This window comes from Stegastes partitus, unplaced genomic scaffold, assembly GCF_000690725.1.
Source record: "Stegastes partitus isolate 25-593 unplaced genomic scaffold, Stegastes_partitus-1.0.2 Scaffold254, whole genome shotgun sequence".
Taxonomy (NCBI): Eukaryota; Metazoa; Chordata; class Actinopteri; family Pomacentridae; genus Stegastes; species Stegastes partitus.
This window is the reverse complement of record NW_007577985.1, coordinates 469,636-493,703: the sequence shown is the minus strand read 5'-3', so window position 1 is coordinate 493,703 and position 24,068 is coordinate 469,636. Positions and strand designations below refer to the sequence as shown.

Below are 24,068 nucleotides of genomic sequence, written 5' to 3'. Positions count from 1 at the left end.
CGCCAGCCGTGATTACTGAGGGGAAGTCCCCTGTCGTCATGGGGATAAGAGATCCCTCCTCACACACACACGCAAACACACACTTCGACCTCTGCGACAGCCATTTGAGGCGCGTTCATGACAAGGCGATTGAGGCAGAAGTAGATATTTTACACATCATCAGTCACACAGCCCAAAAAAAACGTGAAAGCTTGGGACATCAAGCAAACCTGTTACGACAAATTGCCTGCAATGCAGCAAAAAGAAAAACACCCTCAACAATTGCCGGCGTCTCTCGGTTGCTTCATTTAAAGATCACATGATGCTTTCAGCACCACTTTCGTGCAGCAAATCTGACAAAGGCTTAATAAGCACGAGTGAAACTGCCTCCGGAGTCCTTGAGTCAAGGATATGGCACTCAGTGTTGCACAGAGGACGGGATGGTTTCATGGGTGTAGCCAGTTTAGGTGGATGCAAGTGTGTGTGTGTGCAGTTTTTTTAGGAGTGTAAATAACTGCATGTGTGTTTTTATGCAGTACTGTACACATGGTATAGGTTGTGTGATGTAAGTGTGATATTGTGCAGCTGTGTTAAAGGAGCACTCCATCAGTTTTAATGTTGCACTTCCACATGGTTAAAAGGATCAAATTGGTGTGAAGGTGTGCAAACTTACACCTCCAATCTTGCACTTCCCATAATGCACCTCAGTTTTCATTAGACCCTTCGCCACAAATGAACACCCCTGTCTTTCAAATCCTGTATTCCCACTTTGTAACACAAGTTTTCCTCTTTTAAAATAAACTTGTAGTCTTCAAATCATGTCCCTTCGGTAATTTCCTCAGTATCCCTCGAGAGCCTCAGAAGATGTTTCCTCTTAGTTCAATCGCAGCTTTAAAAAAAATTGACTTTCACACGTTAAAATCCGTGGAGTGCTCCTTTGATGCACATGCAAATCACATCCATTAAAATCTGAAGCCCAGCGGAACTCACGGTCGTTGCAGTGGGTCCCCGTGTAGGACGTCATGGAGCAGTCGCAGGTGAAGTTCTCCCACTGCTGGATGCACACGCCCATGTTGGCGCACGAGTCCTCCTGGCAGGTCGTGCTCGGGCCTAAAAAAATGGAAAAAGGAAAAAGGCGAGCGGGAAGAAAGGAAAACAGAAAGAGATACCACAAGTGCACAGTCAAAACAACGAGAAGAAGAACCACCGCTGAGTCTAAACAATGCAGGACCCATGCAGAAGAAATGCACTCTAGAGAGACAAGTTTTTTTTTTTTACACCATGTGGGCCTAGAAGAAAGAACAAGGAGCAAACAGTGCCACCACAGGAAGCCTGACCTGTAGTACAATGCATTTAAAACTGTCTGAGGAATCCGGTTTCATGCTGGGTAAAGCTGCAATCGCACTGGCAGAGACGAAGCAGAGGCGCCAGGGTTTTGTTTTTTTTCTTCAGCACGCTTTTTCAAGCAGAGCAAGCATCAGCGTATACTCTGAGTTAATTACTGTAAAAAGTGCTGTAAAGGACGCCGGGTTGAGAGTGTGCAATATACTCTAATCTGCATTTAAGGCATGCTTCTGCAGACAGGCTGGACCCCAGCTAGGCTGATGTGATGACACTGTCAACATCCCTTAATTTCCTTCTTATTTTTCTTTTTGAGAGTGTGTGCAGGTGGACTTGCATGCAGTTTGTATCATTCCAACATGTTTGAAAAAAGTTTTATCAGAGTAAAACTTAGCACGCTGCATTCCCTCTGTAAACAAGCAAGACAAGACGCAAAAATAATAATAAAAAAAATACCTTCTAGCAAATGACTCATGGTTTAAAGACGCCATTTAGCAATACCAATATATGTTTTTTTTAAATGGCATAAAAGTGGCCCTGGTAATTTTCTTCACAAATATTTGTGCGAGAATACAACGGTGAACAACCAGACAGACGGGATTCATGAAGAGAAGAAAAGAAAAATAAAGCGCACTTGAGAACACGTCGTGCATATCCTCGTGTATGCACTTCAGTCAGACAGGAGTTGAGGAGGGTATTCAAAGTCAAACTGGATGTGTGTTTGCTATTCCTCTACACCACACATAGCTCTTACTTTTGAATACTTATACTGAGAGGGAATGCAGATAAGGACAAGCGCACAGCATAGATAACGAGATAAACAATCCCCCCCCCCCCCCCCCCGCCCCCCCGTGAGAGTCTAGACAGACAAAGGGGAAAAAACCTTGACAGTAACCCTTCTGGTAACCATATAGGAAACAAACAAAAAATTAAATAAACAGTCCAAATATATGGCAGACAAATGCAAGTAAACATTGTTTAAGAGCAATTGTCTTGTGCAAGACAGTGTGAAGAGAAGAAGACATTTGAAGTGGAAAACAGAGTACGTTTGCCAGCTGAAAGTGCATTTACTGTGTAATGTACAGTAACGGTAGTCGACCAGGCGTCCCAGACACTGTGTGCACACAAGTGCTTCATCAATGCAAATCTAATGTATGTATGCACACATTAGCGCTCATTTGTTAGGATGAGTAATGGAGGTTTGTGGCTGTGTTTCAGTGTCGCAGCAGGAGGCAGCTTGCTCTCTGAAAAAAAAAAAAAAAAACAACAAAAAAAACAAAAAAAAAGAAAAAAAACATTCGTCTTTGTGAAGCAGCAGATACGATGGTTTTTTTATGACAAAATGAGAGACAGAAAGAGAGAGGCCTGATCCATCAGCAGCACGCTGACAGTGTTTAGATGTGCGGTGACAGCCTCTTTCTGCTGTCTATGCCAGCCTGCAATGTGTCACAACTGGCATTTTCATACAAGAACACAGTCCTCCCACTAACTGTCTGCCTGTGCTTTTAGCAGTGCTTTTAAACTACCTACATGACTGCCACATCACTTACCTGACCTGATCTGTTTACTCTCTTTAATTATACTGTGTGCTCAATTTCTCTGCAACACCATCAAACATGTCTACCCTCAGTCTAGCAGCTAAACATGCTAAAACAGACGCAATCCGCCAGATTCCATCACGTAGAATCTAAAATAGCATGATTACATTCAAACCGCTGCAGTGCTGAAGCATGAAATCGCAACAACTGTGCAATAATCTTCCACTTATTTCTTTTTTTTTCTGCTTGCCTATTTGGAAACTTTTCCTGCCAGCAGTCTCTGTCTTATTTGTTTTGTTTTTTTTTTTTCTCAGAGAGCAAGTCACCTCTGCAGCACTCGGAGACATTATTGCCATGGTGACACCCACGATGCATTGCACACAGCAGACTTTCAGGCGAGCAGGCCTCCGAGAGGCGGAGTTTAACCCTCTACCTTGCAGGTCGGCTTTGGTGAAACCAACTTTGTTAGCGCAGAAAGAAAATAACAAACAGAACAGAGCAGAGCGGAAAACAAGAGTAAAGGTTAGTGAGGGACCAGCATTGTTAGCGTTCTTAAAACTTGTACAAGTTTCACTTTGGCAACACGGAAACGTTGCTGAACTGTTAGTGAGGACTGAGCTCTGTTGTGGTGGGTTTTTTTATAAAGTAGGATGTTTGTGTTTGTTTTTGGCTTGTAAAATGATATCTAAGTGTTTGTGTAGGCTGCTGTGTTTGTTTGAACTTAATCTTCTGCTGCCCTCTAGAGGAGATATGTTGAACCCTGCCCCATATACAACATCTGCATGCATATATATGTATGTGCATTTTAACACAATTAAGAAATTGAAGGGAAAAAAAGTATTTGGAAAAAAAATTTAACAGGCAAATATAATAAAAAAATAATACTATTAAGTAATTTATTAAGCTCTAAATTTGTTCAATTAGTTTGGGGTTTACAATATATTATAATATAATAGAAAACGTTTATGGAAACAACATGAAGTCCAACATTATAGTCACACTAAAAGAGATGTAAAATATTAATTGTTTAACTGAAACCACCGCATCAGCAGCAGCTTATTTGTACTCTGCAACATTAACAAGTTAATTTTCCTTCATGTTAGTGGTTCAGGGACTGGAGAGGATTAAAGAAAAGGAAAGCAAATGAATGTAGGTAGCAGCTTGGTTTGAGCATATTCAAATTTCTTACCTTGTAAAATAATCGATAATTTAAGGCACCCTATAAACACATTCTTTTCTTTCTGAATTTTAATTTGACATTAGGGGTTTTTAGCACTTTCTAAAATATATTGATGCAACACAAAAAAAAGTTAACAAGCCATTATTAGAAAATCAGCATGACAAATTTGGACTATTATCCTATAATGTGACAAATACCTGGCAAAGAAAAAAGAGAATGAGGATTAACAATGCCAGCAAATGGCTTTAAGGGCTACTGAGGAGCCTTCTAATTAGACTAATAAATCTCACGCGGCAGGTCATGATTCTTAGACGCTACAGGCCATCTGTACCTTCGCAGCCTCGCTCAATCTGCCCGCTGCGGAAAAGGGCGTCGTTGATGAGGTCTGGCAGGCGGCCGTTCAGGTCGACTGACGCCAAGCAGCCCTGAAAGCCCTCCCGAGAAACCACCAGCTTGGGGAGATTCTGATACATGTTGGGTCCCAAGCCTCCGACAAACAGGTCACCTGAGAGAGGAAGACAAATGCAAGTGACTGTGTGATTACTATTCACCTCTTTTTTTTTTTTGCCAAGAGGTATATGAGAAGGATGATACCACTTGTTGCATCAAGCCTGGATGTTGAATTACGGAGCTGCAGGCAGCAACAGTTTAGCATTGCTTAGCATAAAGACACAGTTAGTCTAACTCCCAGGATGGAGACTGTGGATATGAGCCTGCCGTTTCCACTGAGCATTTCATGCAGCAGTGCAACTGTTTTCAAAATCCCCTTTGCTGTGGCAAACAACAACCTTCGAGCATCAACCTACGTGTCAAAAATGGCAAGTTTTAATTCAGATTTGGACCATGCAATAAGGCAATCCTGTATTTCACATCAAAATTCCCCCCAACACTGGTTTGCAGTGGGACCTTTGCTGTAGTTTTGCACAGTCAGACCTATAGTTCAGCAGGAGAATGGTCTGGCTGTGCCTTTTTATCATTCTGTTGTAGGAGGAAAACGGTCTCGCTTGTCTTTCTTTAATCCAGTGACAGTCATCTTGGGCGTTGCTAAGCCCAGGATGCAGTGATGGTGCCCCTGCTAAATAGAGACAGGGGCATTGTTGTTGTTGTTGTTGCTGTTGCCATTAAAATGAAGCAATAAAGAATGTCATTCACATTATATCTTCAATCCATTTGGTGAATATGAGCTCTTCCAGTTGCTTTCTTCTCTTCATCATACTATTCTCCCAGGCTGTCAATATCACTTAATTCTCAGCTTTAACGTCACTATTCTTGTCCAGCCTCAAAACCTTGTTTCTTAAATTCATTGGGGTTCTGTCCCTCTTCCTTCCAGGCTGTTGAACATGCAGCCTCCAGCTGTCCAGGACATCTTTGCTAGTCTCCGTCAGTCCATCAGCCATCTGCTAACTTTGCTGTATCACTACCTGAACTCTGGGGAGTCTGGTTTCTATCCCCGTGCGTAAGATATCGCATTTCACTGGAGTCTAATCCTCAAAACTCTTTGATTTAGTATGCTCACGTTTCCACAATTAACCGTTGTTCATAACCTTCATATTTTCTCTTCTTATTGAAACAGCTAATGAAATGAAAGAGGAGAAAGTCGCTAGAAGTGCATTGTGGAAACGGCAGACTTACACCCAACATTTGCATCTGGTGCATCATGGGTTTAGCAAGGTCCAAGACAACTGTGACTGGTTTAATGAAACACAAATGAACGCTTCCCCCCCTTATAGTCAGTCAGACCATTCTTTAGCCCTGACAGCGCTGTGCAGATAGGTCTACATGAAACTAGATCACAGTTAAAACATCTAGCTTGGCTTTGTCCAAATTCAACACCTATAAAGCACCTCTAAAGCTCACTGATTAACATTTCCAGCACATGTTGTTGGTTTAATCCAATAAAAACTAAAGCTTTAGCAGTAGAGAATGTGGAAAGTTACTGGTCTAGGCCAAGAAATAGTCCAGTACATGCAGAAACTCCCCATAACCCTTGTTTTAATTGCTGTCACATTGCACTAATTTGTAAGCTGAATGTTGTATTGATCCAAAAAAAAACAACAACTTGTACTTATGTCCTTGCATCGTGATGACATTGTTCTGGACCTTGGGCTGTATCTATAATTCATATAGGAACTTGATTCAAAGTACAGTATATCCATTATCAGGGAACTGAAGCACTGATTCGCTTCAACACTCTTCCATAATGTAATTATTAATCTTAGGGGAAGATAAAAGGTCATTTAAAGTCAAAAAGTTAACAACCAAGTGAGCTCACGAGTTACTGCTGCTGGGGCTTAAAGCCGAGCCGCAAGATCTTTCCTGATATCGAGTCAACTTTAATTTCCAAAAGCGAATGCCACGGTACCTTTAAGGTCGAGGTTCTTGGCCCCGTTGACATTCTGAGTGACCGACTTTGAGTCCACCTTGAGTGTGTGCGTGTTGGAGGCGTCTCTTGTGATGACCACGTTGTGCCACTGGTTGTCATTCAGTGGGTTGTCGCTGTTCCCTTTCAGCAGACTGGGCCCGTTCCCCAGGTCGAACACGTAGTGGATAAACCTGACGGAGAAGAAGCAGCAGATGCACACGTCAGGTTTTGTTTGTGTATTTTTTTGTGTGTGTTAGTGCGAGGGTGCAGGGTGTCTCTTGTTATTTTGCAAGTCTGATTAATTTTAATGGAAAAACCTCTCGCCATCACCTCACATTGCTCCGACACTAATCAGGAGCTAAACTGATACGAAAAACAATCTGCGCTGCATCAGGATGATATTTATGCTTCGACAAGCTCACAACAGGTGCAACAGAGATTTGGGATCAATAGTTGGGTTAGCGCTGTTAAATTCATAATGCCTGAGGAAAGCAGCTGCACCCCACATCAGCACTGCTGTTTTAAATGTATAAGTCAGCTCTGGACTCCAGCTAGTGAATAAAACATGGACCTGTTAGCAACATCTCACCCTTTGACCAGCTCCACAGCGATGAAGTCGTTCCCATCTCCGCTGTTGAAGATGATGAAACCGTCGGGCGAGGTGGTCTTGAACTGAAAGAACAGATGCATCTGGGTGTACGCCTGCAGCGTGGCCAGGCCCAGGTAGCTGCCCTTCGTCTTGAAGGTCACGGGGTCGGCGATGATGAAGCGCATGCCGAAGCGGGCGTTGAGCTCGCAGAAGTCGATGTCCCCGTTCTTGCACATGTCGATGTAGTACATGCCGTTGAATTTGAGGCTCTGGGGGGGGGAGAGTTGGAGAGAGACGGTGTTTCTATTAATAAACTGTGAATCATACTTTAACCTAAATGAACTCAGTCATAGTAGAGAAAGTTACCAAACGACAAAAACTTCAGAGTTGTGTTTTGAGCAGCCATACCCAGTAGGGTTGGATATCTTTTATATTTCACGATTCTGTTTATTGATTCTGGTTCCTAACAATTCCCGATTCTGGGTCTTTGAGAAGCAACAACAACATCTCAGCTTTTACATTATTGAATGAGTAAAAATAATCAATGATATAATATACCGTATTATAATAGTCACAGGAGCTTTACTTTCAACACTATAGTACAGTCTACTGATTATACCGTGTTACATTTACTATAAGCAATATTTTAAATGCAGAAATAAATGTAGTACTAGTTCTATTAGTTGAGTAAAGGACTTGAGGGCTTCTTCCACCACTGCTTATCTGTCTACGTCGGGATCCAGGTTACACATCCACAGCTGACATCCCCTCTAAGGAAGGTGGCGATGTACACTAGTGGCTTTATTGTGTGAAGTGTTCGGTGTGTGACAGACGTACCAACACATTGTTTCAGTCATTGTAAAGTTATTTCAGTTTGCCGTAGATAAACAGAACAGTTACTGAAAGGCAGTTTGTTGCTGTCACAGAGGAGAAATGTTCTTGTAATGTTACTACAGCAGCCTCCTGCATTCTTCACAGCAGACTGTGTGAAACGTTGCTTTCCACAGAAACACAGAGCTCGATAACTGTAGCAGTTTTTCTGCTTTCTTGAATATTTTGCATTTTATTTCAGCCATTTACTGCGGCGACGGAGGAGAGCAGTCGCGTCCTCGTAAATTGTTCTGCATCAGCATTTAATTCCTAAATTGAGGTTACGAGACGATCACACAGTTTGCGCTGTTTACCTGCTAATCACGGAACTCGATAGGAGCAGCTGAGTCGACTGAGCTGTTGCTATTGACTTATGATTTATTAAGACAAATGCATTAGAAAATAGGGGGACACACAGATGTTCAACACGCATGATGGATAGCAGTAGATAATCGCTGATACTGGAAGTACACTGTACTCTGAACTAGCATGAAGGAAATGTGCTGAAGAACTGATGAGCAGAATCTGAATTTAAACTTTCTTGGAAGTTGTTCTCAATGCCAACACTATTACTCAATAAACAAAATAAAAGGAAACAATCCTAATGAATATGTTTGAAGCTTTTAAAGCTACTTTTTACAGACACCTGTTGCTGACTTGATCTCTGGACTGAGTGATGAATAACTGAGGACATGAGTTCATCAGTGACAGAAATTTGTTACATTTAAGAATCTGTTTCCTCTATTATTTTATTCAGACTCTTACGGTGAATATAATGAGTATACTACTAACCTACGTTCCTACAGAAAGTAGGAAGTACTGCTGTCGCTAACCTAAGCACATTAGAATTATGCTTTTTGTTTTCTTTCAAACTATATATAATCTGTTTTGATGCTATTCAAAATACAGTTGCAAAGTTGTATGTGGGCCAGTGAGTATCAAGAGGCTAAGCACTGTATAGCTTTTGATACCTGAAGATGCCCAATGAAAGACGACGGAGCAGACGACACAAAGCGTCTTTCAGTTAAGATGCCCGTCTCCACGTTGTTGAACTCCAGACGGGTGTGGTCACCCGCCATCTGACCTGTGACGGAGGAGGAAAAAAGAAAACGACATCCAAGAGATGAGCGAGTAGAAAAAGAGGAGGAACACAGCAACCTAACTTTAACCAAACAACAACACAGTCTACTTAAAGTCATGCCGATGGAAACAACCTGACACTGATGACAGTCAAGTTAAAGGAAACAAACACTGGCTAATTAAGAAGAAGTGAAGCTACACACGTATAAATCCTGATTAATATTCTGTTTATTATCAGATTCGAGACATCAAGTGTCATCTCTGTGGATAACTGATGAATGAAAATGGAAAAAGTGTAACAGAAAAACACTCAGCCTCAATTACTACTAAAATATAGCAATGTTTTGGAGAATTTCTATAAATAAATCAATTCTTATTGCAGTTAAGAAACATAATATGAAGTAGAGCTGCAACAGTTTATTAAATAATCAATTACTTGTCAGCGCCAACATTTAATTAAGTTGTTTCGAGTATTGTTAATAAAAATCCCCAAAAAATCTACATTTTCTGATTATAGAGTTGAATGTGATTATTTTCTTGCCTCTTTCCTCCTCTATAACAGTAACCTGACATTTGAAGATATTAATTTGGGTTTGGAGAATCATTTTTTATAGACCAAACAACTAATCGATTAATCAAGAAAGTAATCAATCATGTAAATAATTACGCGCGGCAGCTCTAATATGAAGACTAAAGTATGAATTGAAATCCAAAACGTTTCCAGTGACAAAGTAAAGATAAAAGCGCCGTCGTCATGCCAACAAACAAAGAAAGAAAAAAAAGGGAGGAGATTATATGATCATGCACATCAAAGCATAAAGGGAACAATAAAATGCTAAATAAACAGTTCACAAGAGAGATACCTTCAGCCATGTCGTCATCCACAGTGAGTTTGAAGTTTTTACCGCGGCGGATCACTCGTACTGAGTGCCACTCGTTGTCGTTGAGCTTTTGTCCGGCATAAAGAACCTCAGGGCCCTTGCCTGAAGATGAGGGTTAGTTAGTGAAGGGACGGGGAGGCACAAGCACAAACCAAATCTTTGTTTTCACCGCTAACGCAATTCGATTAACTAAAAAAAAAAAAAAAGATGTTCCAGTGTCAAAGAAGCTTTTTATCCACATTATTTTCTCAGATTGAAGTAAGATTAGAGTGATTGGTGATTAGATTTTAAAGCACCGTCTCACATTTCAAACAAAAATTTGGTTTGTATTTGACAAGAAAGGAAAATAACACACATTCCTAGTGACAGCAATGCTATGAAGAATATTTGCAATTACTCATACAAGGACTCAAATCATGTGAACAACCCAAGTCCTAGAATTATCTCATCTGACAATATCCCACTAGTTTTTTTGTTTTTTTTTAGCTTTAAATGATTCCTACAAGTTACACTTTGACTTTAATACACTTTTAACAGGATTCAATTACAGGAGACAGATTATTATGGCTTCTAACAGAGTTCCACTGGAAGGGTGTGTGTTGAGATTTTCCAGAGTTAAGCAATCCATGGAGGCGACCACTAGAGGGCAATCCAGCCTAACTGAGTTTATCTAAACGCCAGAGCTGCTCCTTTGCAACCCTGAATCTGCTGCATAATGCTGACACCCGGTTTTAAACCCAAATTAGCAAAGCGAGCCTGGTTGGAGTGACTTCTTGGTCTGAATTTTAATCCAGTGGCTCGACTGATGTTGTCCATTTTAAGCTGAATGTATTATTTAGAGCAAGGTAAGTGCAATTTTTTGCTTTTGCAAGTGTAAGAAATTAATATTTTCGGATCTTTGATTTATCTCTGTTTGCAAACCCACGTTTTAAAAGAAATGACATTTGAGAAGATCTACAAGTTGTGATTTTCAAGAATTCAAATGTGTTAGTTTGTAATTGCCACTTCTGTCTTCTCTCCAGCCTGGCGTGTGATTCTGTGCAGCTTGTTAAATATGTTATGGTAATAAAGAGCAAGCTTCACCTAACTTGATTGATAGCATTTAAGCGACACAATTCATTTACAGCTCCACTGTGCATTATCATTAATCAGCAGAACTAGTAATTACAGTAATCATCTTTAGACTTTGAACTTTGCAGCACAGGCGCATATGCATTTAGTTGTAATAATCAAACTAATAATTATGAACAGGCATCTATAATGTGCCACTTACATCCCCTCAACCTTTTGTTCTCCTCTCCTGTCTGGCTACAAAGCTGTGAGCGCTTTAAAAAATAATGAAAAATAAGAGTCCTTTTCATGAGTAAGAGCAAGTCCTCTGTATATCACATTATAGACCTGCAGACTACATTATGTGTAAAAATCAGGACGGCAGGAAAACAAGGCAAGCGAGACACGCTGCGATATATTGCAGTGTAACTGGGAAAACAATATAGCCCATAGAGTCTGACAACATTCAATGAGTAGCTATAGGCACACAGGAGAAAGATTTAGCCCTACTTGCCTGAATTAATTTGAAAAATGGGCCATTTAAAATATATAGAGTACATTAAGTCAGATTTGCATAACTTTGATCTCTGGCTATTACTTTTTCCCCCCCCGTCTTATCTGAGAAATCCTCTTATCAGGCCCCTGCATTCACATATTCCTGCCCTTACATCTAGCACACAGGACATAATCAAACATTGATTGAAGGAAGAAGGCTGCAGAAGAAGAATGTTGACTTACTGGTGTTACAGTTTATCCTGACACAGTCTAGATGGGGAGGGGAGAATAATTGACAGATGAAATCGCATCCTTCAAGGTTACAGCTGCAGACATCCAAGAGCAAGAAAAGCCACCTTCCGGGGACGGTCACATGACGCCGGCGGCCATTTTAACCTAGTTTGCTACTGATGGTCAACATTACTAAAGTGATATTGGAAATCCAAAGTAATATCACTCCAATTCTTCTAATCGCTACTGATGGATACAGTAATATTGCACCAGTACTGGTCAATATTACTGTGCTGGTTAAATTATCTTTAGTTTTTTTGGTTTAACTTGAAACTATGATTATTATTTCACAAACAAAAAAACCATAATGGAGTTTGACTATATGAACAATTTCAAAATGGTCGCTTGCAATTCAATGGCCACATCGATTTTGCAACCCAGCAACTGGAATCAAAGTATTGTACTAGCTGCCTGCTACATGCTATGAAATAAAGTGATTGTTTTATATTTTTTCAATCACATATCAGAAGACTGAGACTTGTATTCAACGTTATACTGAGTAGTGAGAACTATGTTTGTCAGATGCAGGTTGAAATCCATGTGACCAGGCTGGTCATGTGCCGTCAACCGCAACAGAAAAGTGGAAGCAAACAGCCTCGCGCCACTCAGCACCAGCACCGTACAGAGGCCTCTCACAGGATCCTACGTAAGCTACGAAAAACCGTTGATCAAATACATTAGAATTTGAAATGAATTTAGGCTCAAAAGGTAAACGGGAAAAGGAGCACATTGCAAGAAATACGGACTAAAAGATGCTCCATGCGTTTAGCAGCTGTGGTTACAGAGTACATTGCATTCTATAATTAATGAGTTACACTGAGACATTTTGTATGTATCCATATGCTTTCTGTCGGGAGTATCTGTTCCAGGCTCAGTGGTATAAACGCTTGCACTCTACTTAAATGTACCACTTGTGCCACCATCTGCAGGCGCGCTGGGTGCTGTGGCATCGGGCTGTTTGCCAGACGGGCCGCAGGCTCTGGGCCTTTGAAGGGGTGAGTGCCATCTTTGAACAAGGCATAGGAGATGCCAGCTAGACCAAGGGTTACTAATGGACAGAGAGAAACATGAACCTGCTACCATGAGGAAAAGAAAAATCAAAAAAAAGACCCCAGGAATGAACTCATATTGATAAGAAAGCACACGACTAATGCAGCACTATAACGCCTTCCTGCAGCTGTGAATAGATGGCAAAAGACAAATCTAAAAATGTCGCTATTTGAATTAATGCATGTGTCAAAGGGGCCATCTATTAAAATAATTCAAAAAGTGAAATGTTGTGCCTTTTGGGGGGAAAAACAAAATCTATTTGTACACAATAATGAGCGAGACTAAAATGATCTGTTCAAAAGATGTGCTGCAGAGCATGGATAACTTTGTTAAGTGTTAGATTGATGGATATAAAAATCTACAAAGACATCTAAGCATCAAGGCAGAAAAAAACTTACAGTCCAGGCAAGTCAAAAACAAAAACATGCAACTACAAAGACAAACTACAAAATCGGTTTAGTATGTGTTAGGTCCAGCAAAAAAAAAAAGAAGGTCTAGACCATAAAGAAAAGAACAAAAAAACCACAAAAACAGTAAGGCCTCCCTCTGAGGGGAGGCGAGCCAACAGTGACGGCTTATACGATACCTAGGTTGACCGTCAGTTTGACCCGTCCGCCGTCCAGCTCGAGCCGCAGCGTGTCTGCCGACTCACGGGACGTGGCGGCCATGAGCAAGCCGAACGCCCGCTGGGACATGAAGCGCAGGGAGACGTCCTCGGCCTCGGTGTGCATGACGTTTGGCATCACCACCTTCATGTACATGCTGCCATCGTAGGACAGGATCGAAGCCTCTGTTGGAGGACAAAGAAAAAAAAAAAGATTTTGCATAAATATTACATGTTGTCGTTAAAAGTTTCATATCAGGCCTCTTTATGAGCGAATTAACAAAAGTCTCACATGTCTCCAGGATGTGTTTTTCAGTTTTCAGTTCAGAATACTTCAAATTAATTTCACCATGACTGTATAACTCTGGCATTCCAAACTGGATCATTCGGTCTGTTTGTATTGGTTAACTAAAGCGACTGCGAGCTACCACGTAGTCTTACTAAGCTGCATTTCAGTCACTATGTCTGAAAACAGAAATAGAATAAAATAAATAAAATTGATGAAATAAGAACAGCTTCACTGGTGTATTAAAATGCAGTATATGTGAGCGCACAGGTCAAGTTTAGGTTGCACTAAAGCACAACAGGCGACATTAAAACACAAATGCATACACAGTCTTTGTTTATCAGCTTTAAATCTCTCTACCACCACTATTGGATGTCCCTCAGCTTTATGATTTCTACACAGCTCTGACCTGTGGACACATGATCAATGCTCATGGTACGGCTAGCCACACTAGCTGCAAACGTTTGAACATTAAGGATTTTCTGATTGTCAAGGAGACATTGCCATCAAAAATAAACCACTGGATGTTCAGTTCCACAGATGCTGGGAGTGCATGAAGACTCTTGTGTTCACTCTTGCAGCCAACAACAGAACATTTGGTGACACATTTTAGAAATAGCAGAAGAAGCTCTAAAAGGTAAATAACCCTGGTGGGCAGTCTGAATGCCTCACCTGGAAGAAACAGGCAGTGAAGTGGCAGGATTATTGGTTAACTAAATCCAAACTGCATTAAATCTAACTTGTAAGGCGGTGACGCGACATAGTGGAGGAGGAACGGCAGTTTTCCCAGCTTTTATTTGACCCTTTTGACTTTTTAAAACATACAAAACAAACTGATTTTCACCTTATGGAACCTTTATTTTAGCAAACTTTTTTATGTGTAAACAAAAGTAATGTGGGAAAGGCGAGACTGCGTCCATTTGTGTGTGTGCACAAACAAGAGATGCCATCGTAAAGGCACAAAATATGGCAATACATTTTATATGCTTCAGCTCCTTCTGATAGCTTTGTTTATGCTGCCGGAGTTTCCAATAAGATAAGAGAAAAGCGTGTGCTACGAAAGCAAACACACACACACATGCTCGGTGAAGAAAAGCGAAACCTACTTTAAACTTGGAGCATGAATGCTTGCATGCCTCTTATATTTTGTCAATGGGAAACACACACACACATACGTGTCCCACATGCCTCGTTGCTGCCGTATTCAACATCCATCAAGTGACAAGTTACTGTCTGCGAGCGGAGGCTGCTGTGGCACAGACAAGCTGCTCAGAGTGCAGAAAATTAAATCATCATGCTACTTCCCCCTCTCTCTCTCTCTCCCAGACAACTCCCCTTTAGAGATGTTAGTTGGTGCTTTTTACTCTAATCGTGACATCTTGTTTTGTAATATGATGTGCAAAAAATATGCAAAAAAAACAACAACCATACTCTAACGCCAACATTCGCTTTACACACCGAACAACACAAACTATCTTGTTGTTAAATAGAGACAATATGAACAGATATATCACGGGGGCGGTTGAAGGCTTCTGGGCCAGACTATTCTGCTCCTTTCTGTGGAGTTCAGAAAGGAGGAGAGAACCAGAGCGAGTGTGGCGAAGAAAGAGGAAGACTGTCAGCAGACTGGAAGCCTCTTGGGGAGAGAGAGAGACAGATTAAAAAGGGTATCCAACCATGAAATACCTGTTTTGACACCTCAGCTTTTTAAAAGAAAAAAAAAAAGGGAAGAAAAAAAATAGCCCCGTGGCCTCAGAAATGCACCACCATTCGGCTGCGTCGGGGGAAATGCTGAAACTGTAAGGTGAGAGGTTTCCGAGCGTCTCCCCAGAGACGGGTTTGTACATGTAAACGGCGAGATGTTGCGTGTCACGTTCTGCTACTGAATAAGGTGCCATTTCCAGGTCGATTTGCAGAGTGTTTACTCATGCAAAGGGGGAATGAATCATAAGTAATATTGGATTTTTGCTTTGCTTAAATGTCAGAATTCATGCGATATGATGCAATATTCATATATAAGCAGTGGGAAATCACTCAGCCATTCGTCTCGTGAAGCAGCGCTATAAAAGCTCCACATTTATCTGTGTTGCTTTTAGGGGGCCGTTGTAAAGTCCACTCTATGAACAAGCTGTCGACTGTGTGGTTACAGTAGCCTGGAGGATAATGAAACCTTGGCTCACCATTGTTCTGCTCAATTTTAAAACGCGCAAGCTGCATCCCTCTTTGTGTCTCCTGTGCTCTAACACACAAGCATACATATATATATAAAAAAACCACACACATCCACACAGGAGTTCACATGAGCCCATCGGCAGACGGATCCGCTAACTGACAGAGACGCGTATTGATTTGTGAGCCAGGCCAGGTCTCAGGCTCGCAGCGAAAGGGGAAATAAAAACATGACGAGAGACTATCTGCAGCTCAGCACACTGGAGAGAGACAAGGAAGGCCACGATGAGAGACACCCTCTGAAACAAATGTCCACTCTGGAGTCCGAGCCGACTTGGCACGGCGTCCTCAGTAACACTATTTTGGTGCTCATGTGTTTCCAGCTATGAGAGTTGAAACTGGGACTCTGAAAAAAGTAGGCATGTGGATTCTAAAATAACCGGCTCTCAACTTTCTATTCTTTTAATTGCGAAGTCTGAAACATGCAATCAAATGAAATTTTCCACCATTTGTCACAGTCTGTGGGTATAACACACCGGCAGGAGCCAACAGGTGGTAGAAACATACTACAGAGAGACAGCGGAGAGGACATGAATAGCACTAGAGGAATAATGGATCTTCCACTCAGATACATGTAAATAAGAGCAGTGGGCGATTTGAGAGGGGGAGATAGCATCTCTCTTGTTAACCCGACACCCCCTCTTTTCCATTTCCTAGTAGCAGAGAGGTTGTTCAGTTGAATATGCTCGTCTAGTCTGCATTGATCCGTGCACGTAAGACTCTCTGATCCCAACTATGGCTCTGAAATATCAGTAAACCTAACTGTGCTGTGTATTGATAAATGCATGTTGCTAAAGTGGCAGATGGGTTTGTAATTGTGCCTTTTTTCCCCCCCAGATGTTTCCCTTTGTGTCAGCTCCATCTTCAATCTATAACAATCTCTAAGTCACATACTGTAAATACTCGAGTCTATATTATACTGTAGCCGGTGTACTGCTCTAGAGCAAAGTGGCAAGTATCAAAATGCAGCCACAGAGATACACTGAAGCCTGTAGTATTCCCCAAATCTTCTTTTTAATATCTCTAGGATCAGTCAGTCGCATCTGTGCCGCAGAAAATACACTCCAGACAGACCAAACCACCTCTTTAGTTAAATGTTTTACTGGAGACGTGATTACAGATGAACTTTAGATGTTTGGTGTAATCTGGAAGTGGAACGGCTAATGTCAGTCAGGTAAAGTCTATACCATGTGTTTTAAAATGTAGATTAAATTCGATTGGATTCAGGTTTACTGACATCGCACAGAGCGAAGTACAAAGCAGCAGTAAAGTGCATTATTTACAGTATGGTATCTACAGTGTAAACAGAATTAGCATTTTGGACACAATGATATGAATATGTAGATATATGGATACAATATAAGATAAATATTAAAAAATCAACGGGAAAAATAAATAGTGGTATAAACAGTATATTAGTATAAACTGTATGAGCAGCGTAGACAGTATCAGCAGTGAAAACAGTATTAATACTATAAGATATATGCAGTATGTATACAGGAACAGTAGTATGAACACTACAAACAGTGTAAACAGTATTAATACTACAAGATATATGCAGTATATATACAGAAACAGCAGTATGAACACTACAAACAGTGTAAAACTATTTATAGGACATGACCTGGAGCATACACATTAAATAGTGGAAATGGGAAATATGTGCAGACGGTATGAAGTCTTTAAACACGTTTAAAATGCTTAATGTACTCATCCAGTAAAAGAATAAGATGTGTATTTAACCTAATAGCACTTCTGTTAATTCGAAATTAAAATTGCAATTATAATATCATGAATTGGGCTACGCATGTTCAAGCAGGAGGTGCTACCACCGGGTCATCCATCCATTCCTTTGAGCAAACCGCCAATGCCTGGGATCACGAATTCCATGGCAACGTAGCCCACCAACAATGCTAGCACACATCCATCCATCCTCCATTATCTATACACCGCTTCATCCTCACTAGGATTGCAAGGGGGCTGGAGTCTATCCCAGCTGACTCAGGGTGAAGGCAGGGGACACTCTGGACAGGTCACCAGTCTATCACAGGGCCACACTTAGAGACAGACAATTCACACCTACGAACAATCTTGAATCACCAATTAACCTCAATATGTTTTTGGACTGTGTGGGAGGAAGCCGGAGAACCCGGAGAGAACCCACGCTGCACGGGGAGAACATGCAAACTCCATGCTGAAAGAACCGGCAACCTTCTTGCTGCGAGGCAACAGAGCTACCAACTGCGCCACAAGCACACATGGCTTTCAAAAACAGCATCCCTTTGGTCATCTGAAAAAATTCCCACATCTGTTTATTTGCCTCTGTTCAGCTACTTGTTGCTACAAATTTCGCCAAGATCATGCAAAGATAACACACAAATCTGTAAATTTTAACCTAGTAGTATGCCTGACTGCTCCACACCCATCACTGTGTGGCTTTTTTCAAACAGGCACAACTTCACAGCGTCTCTTTTCAGAGGTCTGCTTTGGTGCACAGCATCCTTTTTTTGTGGCAAAGTAGTACCCAGCATGCCTGACTGGCATCGATCAATGTCAGCTGGGATCAGCTGGGTTGTAGTTAAGTGGCTCAAAAGGAGGAGGAAGTTTTCGGTTGACTGAAGTTTTTATAGTTATATTTTATTCCCTCTGTGTGTGTTTTGCTGCTTTGAGAGGCAGAAAACCTAAACTGAGGAAAGGCTGGGTTTTCTTTTGAAAATGCCCACCTGCCTGATTTAGAACCACTGAGATGAGAGTCAAGAAGAAAGAAAGAAAGAAAGAAAGAAAGAAAGAAAGAAAGAAAGAAAGAAAGAAAGAAAGAAAAAGGGGAAAAACCTCATTAAATTCAGACTCATTGACAGGAAAGAACCACTTCTGATGATCAAATATGGTCATAAACAGTAATAATATCATAATTACCACCAATAACACTTTAAAACTGAAGCACACAGTAGAGTTACTTTATCTTATCTTGCCAAGGGGTCATTAAATTAATTTTTTTTCACTGCTATTTTTACTCAAGCATCAGCCTCAGTGTTAAGAGGACTTTCATGGTACATAAATACAGCAGCTGCAGCTGGAACCGTGTTGGTCATCGACTTTATTCCCCTCAGCACTGTCCTCTTTTCTAGGTTCATGCTGGTGGCCTGCCCACAGCTCTGCTGCACTGAGCACATCTTCCTGTTCTTACAAGAAAAAAATCAAAGTGACACACTTGTGTGGTTTGTAGTAAACAACCTCACTTGATCGTACTGCTTATTTCGATTAGATGCTGGTTTTTAAACAGGTGTAGGGAGCTTTACAGATGCCATAAACAAGACTTTAACAGTATTTCAAATAAATATGCACCAAAGATGCCACTTAAAATGACAATAGGGACACATTGTTCTCCCTTTAACTTGTATCTGTTAACACAATGGCATTTCTGTGCTGTGTTTACAGTGATCGTGGTAACGCCTAAGAGACTGATTGTTGCACGTTATAGGGAATATTGTGTCTAACCCAATGAGCCCAAAGCTATTTTCTGGCTAATCTGGATAAAACCTTGATTATCTTGGTCATTATAAGGGCTTATTATACAAGCTGTACTTGTTTTTTTGTTTCATAATATCCAGATCTTCAACCGTTTGATATGATAATGCTTGTAGATTATTATTATTATTATTATTATTTTTAATATGCAAGCATTTGTATCAAGGGAACAAAATATTTTGAAATATGACATTTTTACATGCCCTGCTGTCTGGGATCTGGTAACATCAGAATCACGGTGATGTGATGCTCTATGACTTTGGGATTTGAAAAAAAAAAAAAAAAAAGTGCTCCGTGCCTCACGGATATAAATGTAGTTGTTTTATTCACTGAAGTGTTCACTTACAGCAGCGTACTTGAAGAGGCGCACCATCAGTAGAGGCAAACCATCCAAATGCTTTTGCAGCCATTATTTCATCAGTTGTTATTGGACTGTATTCACTAAAGTAATGGTGGAAAACTAGGAAAGCAACAACTATATCAGATAGGTTATAAACATCGCTTTATTTGGAGGGATAATCAAAAGTCTGATTGATCAAAATGTCATTATAAAGTAAATAGTGGATGTTTTTGATGATCACAGGCAGTTAATAGGTAATAAATCTAGCTTGGGCCTTTGTTTTCTCTTCCAAATACATTCAGTATAATGTGTAGGTTTGTCCTGACTATCTCAGCACGCTTCTATGGCGAGAACAATTTTATTATCAAACTGGAATGGAATCAAAATGCCCCCTTTAAGCTAGCGTTAGGTCGTTCTGCTTATTATTTCTCAAAAACATATAGGTATAGGCAGCTGGCAATTCAAAGAAGGCATTGTGCAAAGCTTAATCACGGTTGCCATAGCAATGCCAGAGTTGTAAAGAAGCGAAAGCAGCTGTGAGCCAAACATCGCTTTACATGTGTGAAGAACTAAACGTTGGGCTCCGACTAAAGTGAAGACGGCCGCCGTGATGAGAGTCATTCATACCCAATGTAAAGCTAATGACGAGCATCAGAAAGATACCGCAGGTGATTGCACTCCATGCATCCCCACGTGTTTATGAATAAGCGAGACGGCGTCCGCGAGGCGCACGACACGCTGGTACAGTGGCGGCTACAGTATGCGCCCCTCTGTAATTTGGTATTTCTAAAGAGAGATATCAGCAGCAATGAGGATGTCGTTTCAGATGGTAATTAAGCTGCTACTTGTCAGTCTGTGTGTGTTTGCGGGTGCAGCGCGAACGTGTGTGTTTTCCAGTGAGCCCCGCACTTTACATAATTAGCAGTCCAACTGAAGCAGAAGATGGAGGAGGAGGAAAGCTATTAAGTGCGAAGCTCCACAAATATTCAGGGTGTAGAGGAGGGGGGGGAGTAAGCTAGTCAAATCTCTTCAGCACACGCACTCGTGTTTGTATTGCCATCTCCGTGAGGGCTTTAATTGACACCATGCATTCGCCAGCTCCTTAAACTGACTTTAACCAGCAAGTGTTTAACTTCAACCCTTAGCTTAACCCTAAAATCAACCCTCAAACAGTCCTTTAAAAGTGGTGAGAGGAGTTGAGGACAAGAAGAAGTATCGTCACTCTGCTGGTCCAAAACTAGGCTGAGGTAATAAAACAATACAAGCGTCACATTTCATTAACAGCATTCAAATAGCTGTTTGATAAAATGATTGACAGATAACTTAAATGCATCAGATACGAACACGCCAAGTTGAGACGCATGAACAAACCCCAACTGTGCTCCCTTCCCGATTCATAAGCAGCCTATTTTATCTCTGTTGGTTTGGGAGCCCTTCATCATTTCATCCCATTGCTTCCATGCAGGTCTTCCAAGGCCTGCTAGTCTGCAGCTGCCTCTATCTGCTGTTCTCCCTCTGGTGGAGACTGCAGGGTCCCTTTATAATACATGATCCTATGCATCTAAAGGGGAATGTAATTAGTTAGATGTAAATGGGAAAAAAAAAAACAAAAAAAAAAAAAACATGATGTTGAGTGAAAGGCGGCCAGTATGAAAAAGCGACAAGCTTAGCATGAGGAGGTAGGACAGGTGGCTAAAACTGGAGCTTCACCCCTAAGACCAGAGTTTGAGTCCTGTGATGGACAAGAGACCATCAGTCTTATGATAAAATTTTATTTTCTCTTGTTGTTTACTTTTGGTTTTCCTTTCTGGTTAAGTTTAGGCACCAAAACTACTTGGCTAGGTTTACGTTAGTGATGCACGATATTAAAATTTCCGGCCGATAACTGATACTACCAACATTACCGATGTCGATATTCAATTTTTGTTCACATCGAAAAATGAGTATAAGTAAGAACTGTGAGAACATGAAAACTATTCAAAAGAAGCCCAAATTGGACCACATAGTCTTCTTTATTACGTAACAAAACTAAAACATATTTTAACATATTTAATGTTCAAGTCCAGGATCATTTAAGTAAAAACATCTGTGACGTAGCAACAATATCAAATGTAGAGACGAAGGCATTAATGTTACACAATCATCGGTTTTTCCCATCGGCTAAACTTGTTCATCGGACCGATACAGATACATTGGAAAACACACTACTATCGGCCGATACCGATGTGGTTGCTGATATATCGTGCATCCCTAGTTTGTATACCTTTAGAAGCCTGGTTAAGGTTAGGCACCAAACTTGTTAGGGTGACAAAAATGTCATGGTTTGGGTTAAAATTAGACTCATTCACTACGTGTTTAAAGCTTCTCCTCCATTTTCTAGGTTGCCAAGGTGACAAGTCCCGCCCCATCTAATATATTATTGGTTCCTGAAAAGAAGTGACAGTAAAGCAGTAGAAAGATATGTTGATTAGAGACATATCTGTGATACATTACAAACAAATACAATCCACCTAAAAGTAAATTTCCCTCAAAACATAATTAAGAATACAATTTTGTGGCGACTGGGTTGGATTATACCAGATCCTAGCATACATATATCAAGTAGAAATCATTCCTTTATCCTTATTTACTTTCATTCATGTTGTCATGTCATTTGTTTGTGTGCGTTTTTCACTGCTGTGTTACCATTTCAGTAAAAATTCAATTTCATTTGTTTCCATGCCTTTATTGAAAATAGGCCACTAAAAGTTTTGCTATCTATAAAATATGTTTTTCGCCATATTGTTGAGCCTTATCCAAAACTCAGACTGGCTCTCACAAACATAATTGCAAAACTCGCGCACACACACACACACACACTTTCGTCCTCTTCAATCTGTTTCCATTCGCTCTCGTCGTTCCCATTATTTACTTGCCTTGGCTGTAACTGTGTAGGATTATCTAATCTTTTTTTTTTTTTCAACCTAAACAGAGTGACAAGTCTTTGTTTTGATAAACAAACCAACAAGGGCCTTGACTGTCATTGTGGTATTTCACATGAATGCCTGTCAACTCTTCTCCCACACACACACACACAAACACACACACACACACACATTTCAGAGTCGGCTGTCAACAGTCTTTAAAGTTCAAAAATCACATCCACAACCTGACAGCGAGGATAAGGACACTGATAAAGACTCTTACAGGCACTAAGTGTGTATTAGTCTCCTTTTTCATGTGCATATGCTGTGAGTTTATATGTGTGTTTGTTGTTGCAGTGCTAAAAGGGGGTTTATTCGTCGCCACCGTCGCCTTCCTGCGTGCTCTGGGGGGGTTTTGGCGCCGACTTCTGTAAAGCATCTTGAGACAACTTCAATTGTTATTGGCGCCGTATAAATAAAATCGAATTGAATTATGTGTGTATTGCGTAGTGAGGCGGTACAAAATGCCTGCCCTCGAAAGTAGAGGGCTCTTGGCTGTGGACGTTATCCACAGTAATCCTCGACACGTGACTCACTCTGGAGACACACAATGTGCCGCTGCTGCTACAACGCAGGACCATCAAAACGACCCAAAATATCCCAGCAGGCTCCACTGTACTCTTAAAGGAACCCTCTAGTCGAATAATCCAAACCCCCTTGTGTGGAGGAAACCACTTAAATAAAACACAGAGAAATGCATTTTAAATATGTAGGCGGGAAAAAAAAAATATAACAGCGTATACATTGGAGACATTATAATATTTCAAGTCTGATTAAGTATTAATCTCTGTTATTACAGTAAGTTGCAAGATTTATGTGAAGCGCAGGGACTTCAATCTTCTCCTTTCTGTTGAAATTGACTCCAAGTATGGCTGTCAGCATGATAGCCAATATTTGTATGGCTCCCAAAGCACAAAGTGACCTTAAAAAAAAAATCACTGAGGATTTTTAGTGGGGGTGTTGATCGAACAGCTCAGTGTCAGTGATTACTGACAGTAACCTTGTGCTGACATTAATAAAAATTTCTGCTCGTTTCAATGTCAGAATTTACATTTCCCCCCGGCTCTGTGTTCTCAGTAAGCTATTTTGTGAGAAAACTCTACTTAAAGTTGCAATAATTAGATTTTGTTTGCCTCTTGGGGGCAAAAGAACTCCATAAAAAGAGGAAAATACAACTCTTATGGAGGCTAAAGTGTTTTTTTGCACAGAGCAACACTGATCAGCCACATCATTAAAACCACAGGTGATAGGTGGAGTAAGTCACATCGATTTTCTCGTTTACACTGCAATTTTTTGTTGCTGGAAAACCTTGGGTGGTGGCATTCATGTGGATGTTATTTTGACAAACACTGCTACAGATCAGGCGCACCAAGATGGCAGCAGCGTCCCGATTTATCACACCACAGAAACTG

The 24,068-nt window shown here is 40.8% G+C and overlaps 1 protein-coding gene across 1 annotated transcript in view; it reads right to left on the bottom strand.

Annotated features, from left to right (window-relative positions):
* The window catches only part of nrxn3b (neurexin 3b), a gene marked incomplete at its 3' end in the record, with an annotated part of 274,338 nt that overhangs the window by 110,705 nt on the left and 139,565 nt on the right, over positions 1-24,068 (bottom strand). The window contains exons 10-17 of the mRNA XM_008281996.1: positions 13,293-13,496; positions 11,609-11,635; positions 9,803-9,922; positions 8,831-8,943; positions 6,990-7,258; positions 6,401-6,591; positions 4,370-4,543; positions 970-1,089 (exon numbers count right to left, since the gene is read on the bottom strand). Coding sequence (XP_008280218.1) covers positions 970-1,089; positions 4,370-4,543; positions 6,401-6,591; positions 6,990-7,258; positions 8,831-8,943; positions 9,803-9,922; positions 11,609-11,635; positions 13,293-13,496 — 1,218 coding nt within the window. The remainder of the gene's footprint in view (positions 1-969; positions 1,090-4,369; positions 4,544-6,400; positions 6,592-6,989; positions 7,259-8,830; positions 8,944-9,802; positions 9,923-11,608; positions 11,636-13,292; positions 13,497-24,068) is intronic.